Source organism: Phodopus roborovskii, unplaced genomic scaffold (assembly GCF_943737965.1).
Source record: "Phodopus roborovskii unplaced genomic scaffold, PHOROB, whole genome shotgun sequence".
In the NCBI taxonomy this organism is placed as follows: domain Eukaryota; kingdom Metazoa; phylum Chordata; class Mammalia; order Rodentia; family Cricetidae; genus Phodopus; species Phodopus roborovskii.
This window is the reverse complement of record NW_026125917.1, coordinates 609646-625214: the sequence shown is the minus strand read 5'-3', so window position 1 is coordinate 625214 and position 15569 is coordinate 609646. Positions and strand designations below refer to the sequence as shown.

Here is a 15569-nt window from a genome sequence, read left to right as displayed (position 1 = left end):
TATAGGCATTTCAAAATATTTTTTCTAAAGGCTCCTCTGGGGTGAATTTAATACAAAGTCTCTGCTTTGAAATCATTAGTGGTAAGCCTTATTTTTTTTTAGGCATGGAGGTCAAGCTTCAGCATGAGGAATATAAGGATAAATAAATGATATAAAGCAATAATAATAGTAGTAGTAATTGCAAACCACTCCAAAAGAAAATGTTTGCAAGATGGCTTCAAATGTGTCTACATCATTACTTTTATTGCATTCTTTAAATGCAATGTTTCATTATGCCATATAATACACTCTGTAATAATGAAAACATATGAATTAACACCTAAAATGACAAATATGAAAATTCTCATGTTATAAAAGAAAGAGTATTAGAAAAGATGTCACTTCTGCATTACCACTTTGAAGGTGCCATAGAAACAGTCTCATGTTGTCTGCAAGATATCCAGAAGGGTCATGCACTACCCTGTGCTCAAACTTTTGTTGTGTGTACCAAAGGCATGTCGAACATCTACTGCATTTGCAAAGATTGCTTGTATAACTACTAGTATTATAAAACTTGGACAAACCAGTGAGAGAAAAGCCTGGAGCAATATATTGAAATAAGGCTCTGACCTTCCTCACATATTTCTCCTTTGTATCCCGGAACACAAATGCAAACTCCCATGATGCAGGTGCCATGGCCAAAGCACGTTGGGTCAATGCATTGTTCTTCTGGAACATCACACTCAGGTCCTTTCCAGCCATTCCTGCAGACACAGTGGCCTTTCTCATACTCTCCATTTCCGCCACAGAGCACTGGGCATGAATCTAAAGGTTGACAAATAAACTTGTAATGTTTTTATAATGTTGTCAAAAATCTCACAAGAATAATTCAGTATTGGTTGTAATATATCATTTCTGGCAAAAGTAATATTTTCATCTTACTCTTTATTAAATAAGCTTATGATTATGATTACAGACAATTTTCCTCCTATAGAAGTGGAAGGAAGATACATTATGAAGATTTCTGAAATGGGGAATAAATAGCTGGTTTTACTGTTGTCACAATTTAAAACTATTATCACTGTTACTATTTTAAACTAAGGGTTTTGTCTCTTACACGGCTTTTATTTCCTCAAATACACACACACACACACACACACACACATCTTCAGAAGCAAAGTGTGTATTAAAAACTAATAAATAGGGTGTTGTTCATATGAAAAAGGTCTTGTAAAGGCTGTACAAATAAATTCCTAACAGACATCCCCTTCAACATACATACTTTTATTAGAGTATCTATTCTATTTTGTTACTTTGTGTGTTCATTTTAAATCCATGAGGTTTTTGTGGGGAGTGCTTACATATTCTGTTTTTCTTATATGTCTTTTAAAATACAAAACTATTCTCCTCCATTTCAGAAGATCTGTTAATGTACAGGGAACCTAGCAACTGCTTTAGAATTCTCTATTTGAATGGAATTTAATCAAAATGAACAAGTTTTTTTTTTTCTTCTAAGAAGCCCAAGATTAACCAAACAGACCAGAAACTTGAAGACTACATTGAAAACAAAAAGGAAGCATCTGCAAAAAAATAACTCCAATTCTAGAGGAAAGAACGGTATAATTTTTCTAAAACTTTTCAAGAATTAATTACACTTAGTGTGAGCACATGAAACAATATAGATTGCTGAGTTTAACTTTTGAATTTCCATTTCCTACTTTCTAAACCACATATTTATATAGTGATTCGCCACTACTTCCAGTTATGAAGATATTTTCAAATACTAATTTTTCCTTTTGAACTCAGACTGTTATGAATTACTTTATATAAGAAATATAAGCAGTATGTCATAGTTGACTCGGGGGATCTAGGTTCAAATCTCAGGCAGTTCTTAATCTTAGCTATATCCTTGATTATTTCTTCTGAGGTTCTTTTTTTTTTTTTTTGCCAATATAATGTGACTAGTAGCAGACCTACTTCATAAGAATATTGTAGGAAAGAGGAATTAAAGAGGGAAGGGGAAAAGAGGAGGTGGAGAGGAGAACATGAGGGAGCAGGAAGATTGAGTTAGGGAAAGAATAGAGAAGAACAACAAAAGATACCATAATAGAGAGAGCTATTATAGGTTTAAAGGTAAATCTCACACTACCGAAATGTTCAGAGTCATACAGGGATAATCAACCTAACAATCTAAGCAATAGTAGACCTTCCCTGATAATGAGATTGATGACTACCCTATATGCCATCCTAGAGCCCTCATCCAGTAGCTGATGGAAGCAGAAGCAAGCACCCACAGCTGAACACTGAGCCAAACTCTTGGAATCCAGTTGCAGAGAGGGAGAAGTGATGAGCAAAAGGGTCAAGAACAGGCTGGAGAAGCCCACACAAACAGCTGACCTGAACAAGGGGGGAGATTATGGAGCCCAGACTGATAGCTGGAACCAGCTTAGGAATGACCCAGATCCCCTGAACATGGGTCTCAGGAGGCCTACACAGCCTAAGGGACCTATGACAATGGAACCAGGATGTATCCCTAGTGCACAAAAGGACTTTGGTAGACCATTCCCCATGGAGGGATACTCCCTTAACCTAGAGGCAGGAGGAAAGGCCTAGTCCCTACTCCAACGATTTGAAAGACTTTGTTGACCCCTCCTGGAAGGCATCACCCTCCCTGGGGAGTTGATGGGGGATGGGATGGGATGGTCAGTGGGGCACATGGTAGGATGGAAGGGAGAGGAAACTGGGATTGATATGTAAACTGAGAAAAATATTAAATAATTAAAAAACTTAAGAAAAGATGCAATGAGGAGTGTTTAGAAAACAGATGGGATATTAAATGCTCAGATGTTGGTGACAATTATCAGACAACCCCGCCAGAGTTGTTGCTGCTATGACTATTGTTACTATCGCTATTGAGTTTTTTAATGACAATTCTCTAAACAGTGCTTCTCAACTTATGGATCATGACCCCATGGAGGTAATATCAGATAGTCTGCATATCAGATATTTACATTGCAATTCATAATAGTAGCAAAATTATAGTTATGAAGTAGCAATGAAATAAATTTATAGTTGAGCATCATAACAAAATGAAGAATTTTATTAAAGGGTTGTAGCATTAGGAAGATTGAGAACTGCTGCTCGATAACAATCAGAATCATAACACAACATTACCTCTAGCACAGTCAGGTCCAAGGAATCCTGGAAAACAGTGGCAATGTCCAGAGATACACTCTCCATTTCCATTACAGTTGGTTGAGCAGTCATCCATTATTTCTATTAATACAAAAGAAGAGAAAAAAATGAACCTACATTTAGGCTAGAGATATAAAGTTTTAAAAGTTTCAGGAATTCTTTGCCTATAATAACCGTGACCTTTGGTGTCTGCAAAACACTTATTGCTCAAAATTAGATGGTGAAGACTTCTGCATGATGTCATACGCAGTAATTATTAAATATGTTTCTCAATTTGGTGAATTGACTTTTTAAGAGAAGAACAAAACCAGCTCATCTCTAAGTGCATAAAGGGTCTACATAACTTATATTCTTAAGAAGCATTCATGATAAAGCTAAAATGGTATGATAATTAGAAGACATTTCTCAAAAGCAAAACAGATTCTAAAATGCAACCCATAAGACAAAGTCTATTGTACTTTTTACACTTATATTGTAGCAAATAAAGTTTCTTCTCTAGCAATATGGACTATTTAATATACTATACTATCTTGACAGGTTAAATATGATAATCAGTAGTTCATTTTCATTAATAAGTGACAATGGCATACTTTTAAAGTAAGTGTTCATATCAAATTCACTACCACTAAAAGCATTTGAACCTAAGTATTTTGTTGAGAAACGCCTTCTTGAGTGTAAATGCTTATCAGTTCCCCGCCACTATTTTTTTCAATCCATTATTATAAAATAGTTTCCAAGGGGATTGAGAAGTCTTTGAAGGTACCCATAAAATTGTACAGAAAATAAACACAATAAATTTGTATAAATTCTCTGAAGAAGACACTGGTTTACAAATGTCAGTCTTTGAAGGTAAATTTGATATTTTATAGTTTAAAATTTTATTTGAGTGTAATAATGATTAACTCACAGATCTATAAAGGATCATGTTTTCAATGTGTCATTCTTGCTTGTGTGGTATATGTACTTGTTATATTCATTTTTTTCTTTCTTTTAGAAATTAACATTGTGTAGGTAGGGAGGGGAGAGGATCTGGAAGGATTTGGGGGAAGAAAAGAACATGATTAAAATATATTTAAAGTTAAAAATTATTTTAAATCATAAAAATATAAACATTTCACACTTAGCCATATTGACTGCAGAGTCTTTTTTCTTTGCTTTCCTTCCTTCCTTCATTCCTTCCTTCCCACCTTCTTTACTTCTTTTTAAATTCCTACCAATTAAAATCATGTCACTGACTTTTCCATTTTAATTTACAAAATCCTCCTTTATTTGGAAAAATATTTCTAATACAAAAGAGAGATTCTAAAAAGTGGTCCTAGTATCTTTGCTTGAATGATAATAAGTAATTAAAGCAAAGACATTGCATTTGTATAACTGTAGCCTATTGAGTACCTTACATCAGTAGAATTACTGTGTGGCACCTATAAGACAGATTCTTGGACTTTAGTTCTGAATCTGGTCTAAGGGATCTTGACAGCAATCTGTAATCTACCAAGCACCCTAAATGAATCTGTAGGTATTCCCACATTAAAGAATTGAGAGCAATATACTTAATTAGTTTACTATGTAGTTAGGGAGCCTGTGGCTGATGTGTTCAAGCTGTACCCTGGGCATAATAAAGACAAGAAAATGAAAATGGTAGGAGACCATTTTAGACAATCTTTAAAAGAGATTAGAATGTATTCAGAGGCTGCATGGATTATGAACGATACAATCTCTTATTTGTTCATGAAATATTTAAGCCCCCTGTCACTGTCAGTAAGACAAGATATAAAAATATAAAAAATGTGTATGCATTGGGGTGTATGGATTATGTACTTTTGATTATTAGGGGGACCTTATTTGAACTTCATTTTTTTGTTATTTTATCGATTTTATTTTACATATGAATGGTTTACCTGCATGTATGTACATGCATCATGTGTGTGCTTCGTGTCTTTGGAGGCCAAGAGAGGGCATATCCTTGAACTGGAGTTGTGCCTGGTTCTGAACCACCATGTGGGCGATGGGAATTGAACCCAATTCCTCTGTAAGAGTAACAAGTGCTTCTAACCCTGAACCATCTCTCTAGCCCCCTTGAACTTTCTTTAATGGAACATTGAGGGAAATGTATTTGGTGCTTCTAATATTAAACAAATATAAAAGTAATGTAAGGATTTAGGTATTACGCTGGCCTGCCCCTGTCACCTGGCAGAATGCACTCAGGTAGTACTCTGGTCAGCCCAGTGTTCCATGAGTACTAGTCTGCAGGCAGGTGTAAAGGACCCTTTAGAAGTCAGACTCCTGCCCCTGAAGATCTCTCTCTCTCTCTCTCTCTCTCTCTCTCCCCCCCCCTCTCTCTCTCTCTCTCCCTCCCTCCCTCTCCCTCCCTCCCTCCCCCTCCCCCTCCCCCTCTCCCTCTCCCTGTCCCCTTCCCCCTCTCCCTCTCCCTCCCTCCCTCTCCCTCTCCCTCTCCCTCTCCCTGTCCCCCTCCCCCTCTCCCTCTCCCTCCCTCTCCCTCTCCCTCTCCCTCCCTTTCCCTCTCCCTCTCCCTCTCCCTCCCTCCCTCCCTCCCTCCCTCCCTCCCTCTCTCTCTCTCTCTCTCTCTCTCGCTCTCGCTCTCACTCTCGCTCTCTCTCTCGCTCCCCTCTTCTGTTCCTGGTGCTTCTATGTCTTTTCCCTTCTCCTTCACTCCCCTTTCTAAATAAAATCCTCATTCAAGCTCTATCTGCCTGGCGTATTATTCCCTCCCCTTTGGTCATCCTCACTTGCTATGTAACCTGCTATGTTCTCCCAAACTCTGAACCCCCCTCACTCGGGACTCCCACGTGGGACCACCCCACTTTCTCCAGGTTTTCTTTAACTGTAATAACAGAACAACAAGTAAAGATACCCACTGGCATGTGCAAAAGGCAAATACACTCTTTCACATGAAACCGATGGCGTGATAACTGGATGATAGGAATATAACTGAAAGGTGAAACTCCTTTGGGGATGAAATAAGGTAAAGCTAAAAAGTCACAAACATGGTTCTGCGTGTACTAGTTTAATAAATTGGTTAGTATTTATAAATTGATATCAGGGGTTAAATTAAAAGAAAGAGGAAATATTCACAAATATTTTATATCTTTTAAGTTTTCCAAATCAGTCTGTCATAATTTAATGGCAATCATATCAACAAAATTGTGTTCTTATTTTTTTCATTGCAGTGAATTCTAAGGATATTTATTACTCTTAGTGACAAAATACTGATGTTACTGAAAATGTAACATTTTCCCAAGCTAACAAAAATATTATGTATTTTGAAGATGTAAGATCAATGGAGTTTGTCCCAGTATGATTTTTATTGCTTTTCTAATTACTTTATAGGAAAAACTTTAATAATCTTATGGTTAGAATACTGTTTTCTACTCTCTCAAGGTCTTCAGCATCGAGTAAAAATAGAACCTAATTGTTATCAAGAGCAGATGGTCTATCTATTAACAGTCAACACATCTTCCTAAACATATGGCTGAACAGGTTAACTAAAGGATAAAATGGTTGAGAGTTTTATAGAGAACTGACAGCTGTAAAAGATTTTCCCTTCTTTTAAAAAGACATGTGTTTTAGGAAAATTCAAACAATCTGATGCTCTGTCTACAAGTTGTTTACCCTGAGGACTCCCAAATTGCTAAAGAGCCTTGCTTTCTTCACACAAAGGGTCAGGGGAGTACTTTTACTGAGAAAACATGACAAAAGACTGAGATGTGGCAGACTAATGAGGGTGATGGTGCATAAGAGTATATTTAGGCTTTGTTTTTAGAAAGAACACACATTAAAAGGCCATGGACACACTTAAATAGCCATTTGATTACCCGACCCAAAGATATCTGAAGAAAGGGTTTGGAAGGTCTCAAGTTATTGTTCTCAGGATTCTTTAAGTAGTTTTAATTTGTATTTTGAAGTCTTAGTGGTTCTAGAATCAATTGTTCTAAAGAAATGTATTGACGCCAGTCTTTCTATTTTAAGAGGTATTTATTTGTTGTTATTTTATATTCAAACCAATTAACAGAGTCGTTATTTCCTATCTCCTTTTGTCTCACTGTGGATAGAATCTTGGGAATCATACATGTTAGATAATTGCTGTCAACAAACTACAACCCTAACATATTTTCTATTTTAAGATAGAGACCCACTGGTTTGCCAAGATTGGTTTTGAACTCTCTTTTTAAAAAGTTCATGTTGACCCTAAACTCACAAACCTATATGTATGATGTCACTGGATCAGGCTTAGCTTAACAGGGATACATAAGCTTTCTCTCTGAAGTGCTTCATATATATAGTTTTTTTTAAAGCTAAGAACATATAAAGAGTTGCATGACAAGTGTCTTAGGATATGAGCAAATACTGAAGAGCTTTAAAAAGTCTTAACCAATATTTTAACAACAAGAACAAAAAGAAAATGCAACTCATAGTGACAGTGACTTAAAATTTTAGTAATTCATTTTACCAAACCCCAGTTCCCCTTCCCTCCCCTCATCCTGCTTACCCCCTCTTCCTTCCCACAACCCCCATCCACTCCTCAGAAAGGGTCAGGCCTCCCATGGTGAGTCAACAAAGCCTGGCATTTTCCATTGAGGCAGGGACCAAGCTCCCTACCCCCTGCAGGGAGGCTGAATGAGGCATCACCATAGGGAATGGGCTCCAAAAAGCCAGATCATGCACCAGGGCAGATCCTGGTCCCACAATCAGGGGCCCCAAAACAAACCAAGTCACAAAACTGTCACCCATATGCAGAGGGCCTAGTTAGGTCCCAAGCAGGCTCTTTAGCTGTAGGTCTAAAGTCTCTGAACTCCCAAGAGGTGGGGTCAGCCAAAACCTGGTGCTAGGGACATTCCCAGGAATTCACAAAGAGGAACCTAGATAATACTCCTGGCAATATCATAGAGAGTGCCTGAAATGGCCTTCTCCTGTATTCAGATTGGTGACCAGCTTGTCATAATAGAACTTTCATTTAGTAACAGAGCGAATAGTGACTGTAAGGTAGAAGAAAGAGTATGTCTGAGTAATAAAATACTTTTGCTACCAGTATCTTTCTATTGGTATACTATGAATGCAAATAACAACTAAGGCAGCTTACCAATTGCTGTAGTTAGCACAAACACTTGCTCCATCTTTTTTCCATCATTGTAAAATGCCAAATACCAAGGTCCTTGGTCCATATATTCTATGAAGCCTGTCTCCTGCAGAGATGTTAAGATCAGGTTTCTTGGAGAGTGCTGGATATCATCAGAGCTCTTAGAGTCCTGCTTTACCAGTTGTTTGCCATCCATTAATTTCACAAAGTCGAACTGGAATAAACACAAATATGAGCTTGAGCATTTTTTTATTACTGCTAGACATATAACCATCTTTAACTCTCACTGAGCTATTCAATGTATATTCCTTTGCTATGATAGTTAATAATTCTTAAGCATATTTTAAATCAAATTGTTTTACTACACTTACATTTTTAAAAATTTCTCAGTTAGAGACTGTTGAAAATAAAAATTGTTTAAAAGAAAACCTTTAAGAGATAGAAACAATTTTAAGTATTATGTATAAGATCATGACATTTTACCAAAGTATCTCTCTCAGAAAAGATACTTGCCAGCATATTCTGCTCAGAAATGTGACCTTGTCAACACATTTAAAAGTTTTTACAGTTTTTAAAACAAAAAATAAAAAAGATAAATGACTATATTTATCACAATTTACTGCCTTAGTGGGTATATATTTAAATATTCAAAGGCCACTCTTTCTCCTAATCATTTGGTGAACACACTGTTATATACTTTCCTATGTTTTGGTGATTCATATTTGAATGGCATTTTAACAATTCTTGACTTGGCTAGAAGATAAAGTTTTTGATGCTAGTCATCACTGTTGGGGGAATTATGGAGTGAGGAATTGGTTCTCTTACACTACATCTTAATGAATTAATGCAGAAAAATAAGCTTAATAAAAACATGAGACATATGGTATCTAAAGTTTATGAATGGGCCATGGAAACTGCAGAGGTTTTACTTATTTGAATTCTTATAAATGATTTCTTATAGAAAAACTCTGTATGTAAGATATAGTCTGTTTTTCTTAAAAATAGTGTGCAACTACGTTCTGGTTGATTGCATTCTGTGTTTGGAATAATGGTAAAAGGGTAGACAAAACCAGTGAGAAAGGTATTGACTCTAGAGCTAAGTCAGATCAGAGGGCTGTGACACAATGACTTTTTCCTAGAAATGTGGAGATCAAGTTTAAAAAATGTTTTTTCAACTATCTCTTCTGAATATGTTCTGCAAATGCTATTCTTTATTTCTACATGCTTTTATTTAATGTTTTTATTAAAGTATGATTAGTCTTGATATTTCTTTGTTACAAAGATTTTTTGCCTTCATATTTGACTCCTACAGTATTCACAAATCACAACATTTGAACTGCTTGATATAGTGCCCTCTAAAAAGATTTAAGAAAATACCTATTATATAAAATACCTGAGTGTGTGTAGGTGGAATGTTTCTTCTGCCATAAATTCCCAGAAGAGAGTCCTTGGCTAAAGAAATATTGAATTTCAGATATATAGGATGGTGGATAGTAATCTGGAAACGCCAGAATAAGCCCGGTGGAATAGTCTGCATGACCTGTGCTCCGATGTCAACTTCTCCAGTATCAATTGCTCGTCCCTTCTGAAACACTGGTTTTTAAAAAGAGAGAATTATACATACTTTTAATAATAATTTATAAAGCAATGTTTTTCATCTTTTCAAGAACAGATGAATCAAAACAATTTAATCAGGTTTTCTTCTTCCTTGTATCTTTCAAGTTCTTGCTCAGATTAAATATCTTCTAAGGAGCCTGTTCTGGCCAACACTTTTTTTATATATATATTTTTCTTATTTTACATATTGATCCCAGTTTACTTTCCCTCCCCCTATCCCTCCTTCTCTCCAACATTGCCACTGGCTATCCTTTATACCAATTTCTCTGTTACTTAACACAATTACTTTTAAGTATTTACTGGACATTATCTTGATAACCGCAGGAGTTGCAATGATGAGTAAGATGTAGTTCTTCCTCTCAGAGTTTTTGAAAATCAGTGAGGAAATGGGACAAGTATAAAAGCAACTACATTTTAAAGAAAACTAAGCACTATGAGTATTCAAAGGAAGGAAAACTACTTGGTTTAAGGGATACTTTTTATCCCTATTTTCATACTCTTTATTGTCTTTTATTTTCTCATAGTAATACATTCTAACACATTGTATATTTTATTTATGTGTTATGCATTACTTATTTTCCCAGACATAGGGTAAGCATTTTGAGTCAAGCGCTATGGCTGCATTGTCCATTGCTTTATCCTCAGTTATAGAAAATATATGTGAATGTACGCATAGATTATACACACACACAAATATATGTATATATATATACATATGTATATATATGATTGATCAGTGTATAATTATTTAGTGAATGGGTGGATGGATGAGTCATAAAAAGGTAATTATGAGATATAACATTGAACATAAGTCTTAGAAGTAGCAGATGGCAAACATAGCTGTGGCAAAGATATTAGAACATGGAAAGGGAAGCTTGCAGTAAAACACAGTGCTATAAAATTGTCATCTTAAGGTTGTAGAATATGCACATATAAAGAAGAATTCTAAGTAGAGTTGGATAGAAATAATGACTTTTTTATATTTTCTTGGGAGATAGTCAAAGGAATTTGATTATTAAAGCTAACGTAGAACAGTAAGAATATCTGAAAACATTCGAAGGATTCATATTATTAACTATTTATCTAAAGAAAACCTACCATATATGTAATTCTTTGTATAAATGTGCATATATATTTAGAATCAAATTTCTTATTTGAGCTAACAATATTCTCCACAAGTACAAAAGACAATCTAACAAAAGCCCCAGTTCCAAGCATGTGAAGCTCTCTTTTGAGTTGTTGGTTGGGGTTGTTCAAGAAACTCTCAAAACACACAGCTTGTTGCTACTTCCCTTAGTTGCCACCCATAGGTGGAACTTAAATCCCTATTGTAAAGACAACATGCAACTTGGACATAGAGCTCAAAAACCCCTGGGCTGGAATTGAACTGAATGCCTGCCCCTGAGGACTAGCTTCCATGAAACCATAAGATGTCATGCAAACTTCCAAAGGGGTGGCAACCAGCAGTTCTATGCAGCTATGACAACTATCAACCACAACAATAACCTGCATGGCACAGTAGCCCTAAATGTGCAGTAGTGGCATACATATCTTGTCAGTAACCAATAGGCCTTAAGACCTCTTCAACAAGTGGGACACCATATCTGGTACTGAAATTCTAGCTAACTACCCTGGTGATGTCATGGATCATTGAGGAGTCCTAAAATCACCACTTAATTAAACCAGCATAATCCCTAACTACATCATAAATGGAAAAGTGTAGCCCTAACTTCTCATCATGGAAACTTCTCTTTATAACAGGCAGAGGCCATTACAGTAAACTACAACTATTCAAAAATGCAGAGTTGTAGAGATACATCCACAACACACACCTAAGGCACAAGGAACACTGTAGAAAAGGGTACAGAATTATTCAAAAAGTCAGAGGACCAGGGAGTTTGCTGTGAGATTGTATTGCTTAGTAATGTCAGAATCTTCACCAAAATGACTGCATAAACATGAGATGAACAAGGTTTTCCAACAGTGGACATGGCAATCATGTATATGGGAGAGAGCCTATGAGGTCTCAATCTACTCCACAAACAAACAAACAAATAAATAAAACTATAGGCTATTAAGGAATGCAAAGAGGGAGAAAAATATTCTTCTCCAAGGAAGAGCATACTAATTGATTATCTTTTACCAAATGGTTAGCCCTGAAAACATACATACAAGTAAGATTAAACAGATTTAGCCAAGTGTGAGTGAGTGTGTGTGTGTGTGTGTGTGTGTGTACAAATAAGAATGTATGTAATAACAATTAACGGAAAAGAGGCCATGAACCTGAATCAGAGCTAGGAGGGAATATATGGGAGGGTCTGGAGGGAAGAAAGGCGAGAAATAAAGGATTAAATTATACTATAATGTTAAAAAAATAGTATGATATATTTTAATAATGTTTAATAATTCATATGTGAACACATTTTATTTTGATCATGTTTACTCCTTACCTTTCCCTTAACTCCTTCTACTAAGTCCCTATTTTTGTGCCACATGTAAATTGTTGTGGGTCTATTATCAGAGTGTGGTTACCCTACCAGGGATTATACCATTAAAGATAACTGACTCACCCTACTCCAGAAGCCATTAACCATTACTAACTCCTCAGGTAGAGGTGTGTGAGCCTCTCCCTGCCCACACTGGAAAGACTAGCTGACCTTGTAAAGTTTTTGAGCAAATAATCACAGCTGCTCTGAGTTCATGAGTACCTACATTCTCCATGTCCATATGAACACTGTTTCACCACTGGCATCCCCAAATCTGGTTCTTATACTCTTCCTGCCCTCTCTTCCATGATGTTTCTTGAGTCTTTTGGGGGGAAGAGTATGATACCTATAGAGGAACACTCCACATGTATTTGTTCTTTGCATTTTTACCAGCTGTGAATTTCTGTGCTAACTATTGTCCACTGTACAAACATGCCTCTCAGATGAGACCTGAGAGTGACAGTTGCAATAATCTTAGGTGTTGAGATATATATTTAAATAGATTTTTTTTATACTATGTCCATTTAGGAAAAGAATTTGTATTAGGTTTACTCATGAGATCTGTGAACTCATCAGCGTTTTGCTCTTCATCATGTTACAGTACCAGGCATGACTTTTCTCTTTTGGAGTAGGCCTTAAGTGAAATCAGAAAGCAGTTATTATGTCAGTGAATTCATGCCACTTTTGTTCCCATAAATACATATGGTATTCAGATGGTAAGTATTGTAGGTCACAAGATTGAAAGTTGGGTAAGATAGTTGATTATTTTTTCTCCTAGTACACTATATATCACCTTCTGATACAATTAAAAATAGTGAGTAATATTCCAAGTCAGTACCAGCATGATTTCTCTGCATCTTAGGAGAAAAATTTTGTGGTTGCTTTAGCAATAAGGTCTTACCATCAAGTTTTGGTGAACAACTACAAGCAATAGCAATATCCTGTATTACTTTGGGGGTCTCCTGGTTAGCTCTGACCAATAACTGGAAGGGGAATATCCCGTTTCTTGTACTGGAAGTTTTATTTGGTAACATGTGTCTTTTGAAAGGATCACTAGTTTCTGTGTAGGTTGCCAATTTAAATGTCAATTTATTAAATGACAATTTAAGTTTTTCACACATATAATTACAATTTTTAACAGAGGGAAAGGCTAGGGTATAGCTCAGAAGTATATAGTAATTTCCCCTAGTGCACAAACTCCAGCAAAGATGCACCCATTGCACTAACTGGAAAAAAATGGGTGTATTAGATATTCTAATCTTGAGGTGAAACATAGGAAGGAATTAGAGGGACACACAAGAAAAAAAACATGAGGAGTACAGATTATTGATTCAGGTGAAATGACACAAATACTTGAATTTAGAGAAAGCAAAAATAACTTCTGTAGAAAGTGTACATTTCAATGAAAAGTAAGTTAGTATAGATGGAAGGTAGGAGAAAGATACGAGAACAATATAGAAGAAGATTCCAAAGCAGGGCTTGTCAAATTTTACTGTGACCAAGAAGTCTTCAAATAAAAGCATTGAATAGGTAGGTTTGAAATGAAATACTTTTACAGGATTCCAAGTGGTGCCTATGTTGCCTTGTTCACTTGTCAGTACCTGAGAAGTGATGGTAATAGTTGTGAAGATAAAGGGAACATTATATTTACACCACGATTGTAATTTTGAATAACTTAGATAGTACTAATAGCCAAATATATGAAACCCAGAAGTATGTGATCTATGAGGACAAATGATAAGTTTGCACAAGAATTATTGATGTGCTAGTTTAATGGATCTTTTCATGGAACACTGTGTCATGTGGTACAAAGGGAAAAATGGGAATTGGTTAGTTTCCATTTTAAGCAATAAGTATAGTACCTCAGGAGGGAAAATTGAATTTGGCCTCATTCATTCCATCCTTATATTTTTCAGCCATCAACTCTGTGTCCATATCAAACAGTTTAGAAACACACATGGTCCCTGTCCATTATGTTCACCTGACATAAAATCAGTAGCCCGTTAAGAAACACACCTGCAGTGACTTTATTCACAGGCCAATGCCTTGCAGCTTTTAACTCCCTAAAATACCTACATTATTTCTTTTTTGTGTTAAGGCCAAGAGTAATACCTATTTTAAGAATCTTCACTGTTAACTGTTAATAATAGATTTCAAATGCAATTTTGAACATAATTATGTAGTACAGGACACACAATTTTGTGAAATTGACATTTCTAATAAAACACACCCTTTGAGATAATAAATGACCAACAGAGTACCTTATTTTTCACTGAAAGTTACTTTTCTTCTATGTAAGACAGAACAATTTCGTTCCCAAGGGGTTGATTATAAATTTAACTCTTAAGGTTTTAGAATCAATAAATTTCTTCAATGGGTAGGAGATTAATAAACCATATTTATGTGGAAATTTTTGCTCTGAACTTAATATTCAGTTTATTCAATAGCTATCCTCATTAGAAGCATTTATCACTTCTTAAAATGTACCATTTAGTCATGCAAACAATATTATAAATATAAAACAATTCCAAATGTTCTAGGGTTAACCAATAACATTTTAGGTGGCATGAATAGTATTTACTTAATAAATATACTCATTTTTTAAAACTGTGAAAAACTGGTTGGGGAGTATTAAGCTTTATGTGGAAGCCTTACCTAATATTACAACTTCTCTTTGCACCATAAAGCATCATGCATTACATAATAATGTAATTTTAATGTTATTTATTAAATCAAAAGAGGCTCATGAAATTCTGTTGTTGGAGTCTACTGGTTATTAGCATCTCTGTACATCTAGAGTACATATACATCAATAATTTATGAAAATAATTTTACAAGAAGATGGTCTTATTTAAAAGTTTAAAGTTAATATAAGTTATGTGAATAGAGATAACAATACATGGAGGGATGAGCAAAGGGGTCAATACCGTGCTGTAGAAATCCACAGAAATGGCTGACCTGAGCAAGTGAGAGCACGCACACCCCAGTTGTAAAGCTAGGGGACCAGTATTGGACAGTTAGGAGGCCTGGGCAGTCTATGGGACCTCTAGCAGTGAAACTAGCATGTATCCCTAGTGCACAAATGGACTTTGGGAGCCCATTCCCTATGGAGGGATACTCTCTCAGCCCAGAAACACAGAGGAGGGCCTAGCCTCTGCCCCTAATGATGTGACAGATTTTGATGATCTCTCCTTGGA

General features: G+C 35.9%; 1 protein-coding gene across 1 annotated transcript in view; it reads right to left on the bottom strand.

The window, feature by feature from the left end:
• The window catches only part of LOC127217970 (teneurin-1-like), a 593057-nt gene that overhangs the window by 87266 nt on the left and 490222 nt on the right, over window positions 1–15569 (bottom strand). Inside the window, exons 8-11 of the mRNA XM_051178980.1 lie at window positions 9663–9862; window positions 8273–8483; window positions 3154–3255; window positions 610–804 (exon numbers count right to left, since the gene is read on the bottom strand). Coding sequence (XP_051034937.1) covers window positions 610–804; window positions 3154–3255; window positions 8273–8483; window positions 9663–9862 — 708 coding nt within the window. The remainder of the gene's footprint in view (window positions 1–609; window positions 805–3153; window positions 3256–8272; window positions 8484–9662; window positions 9863–15569) is intronic.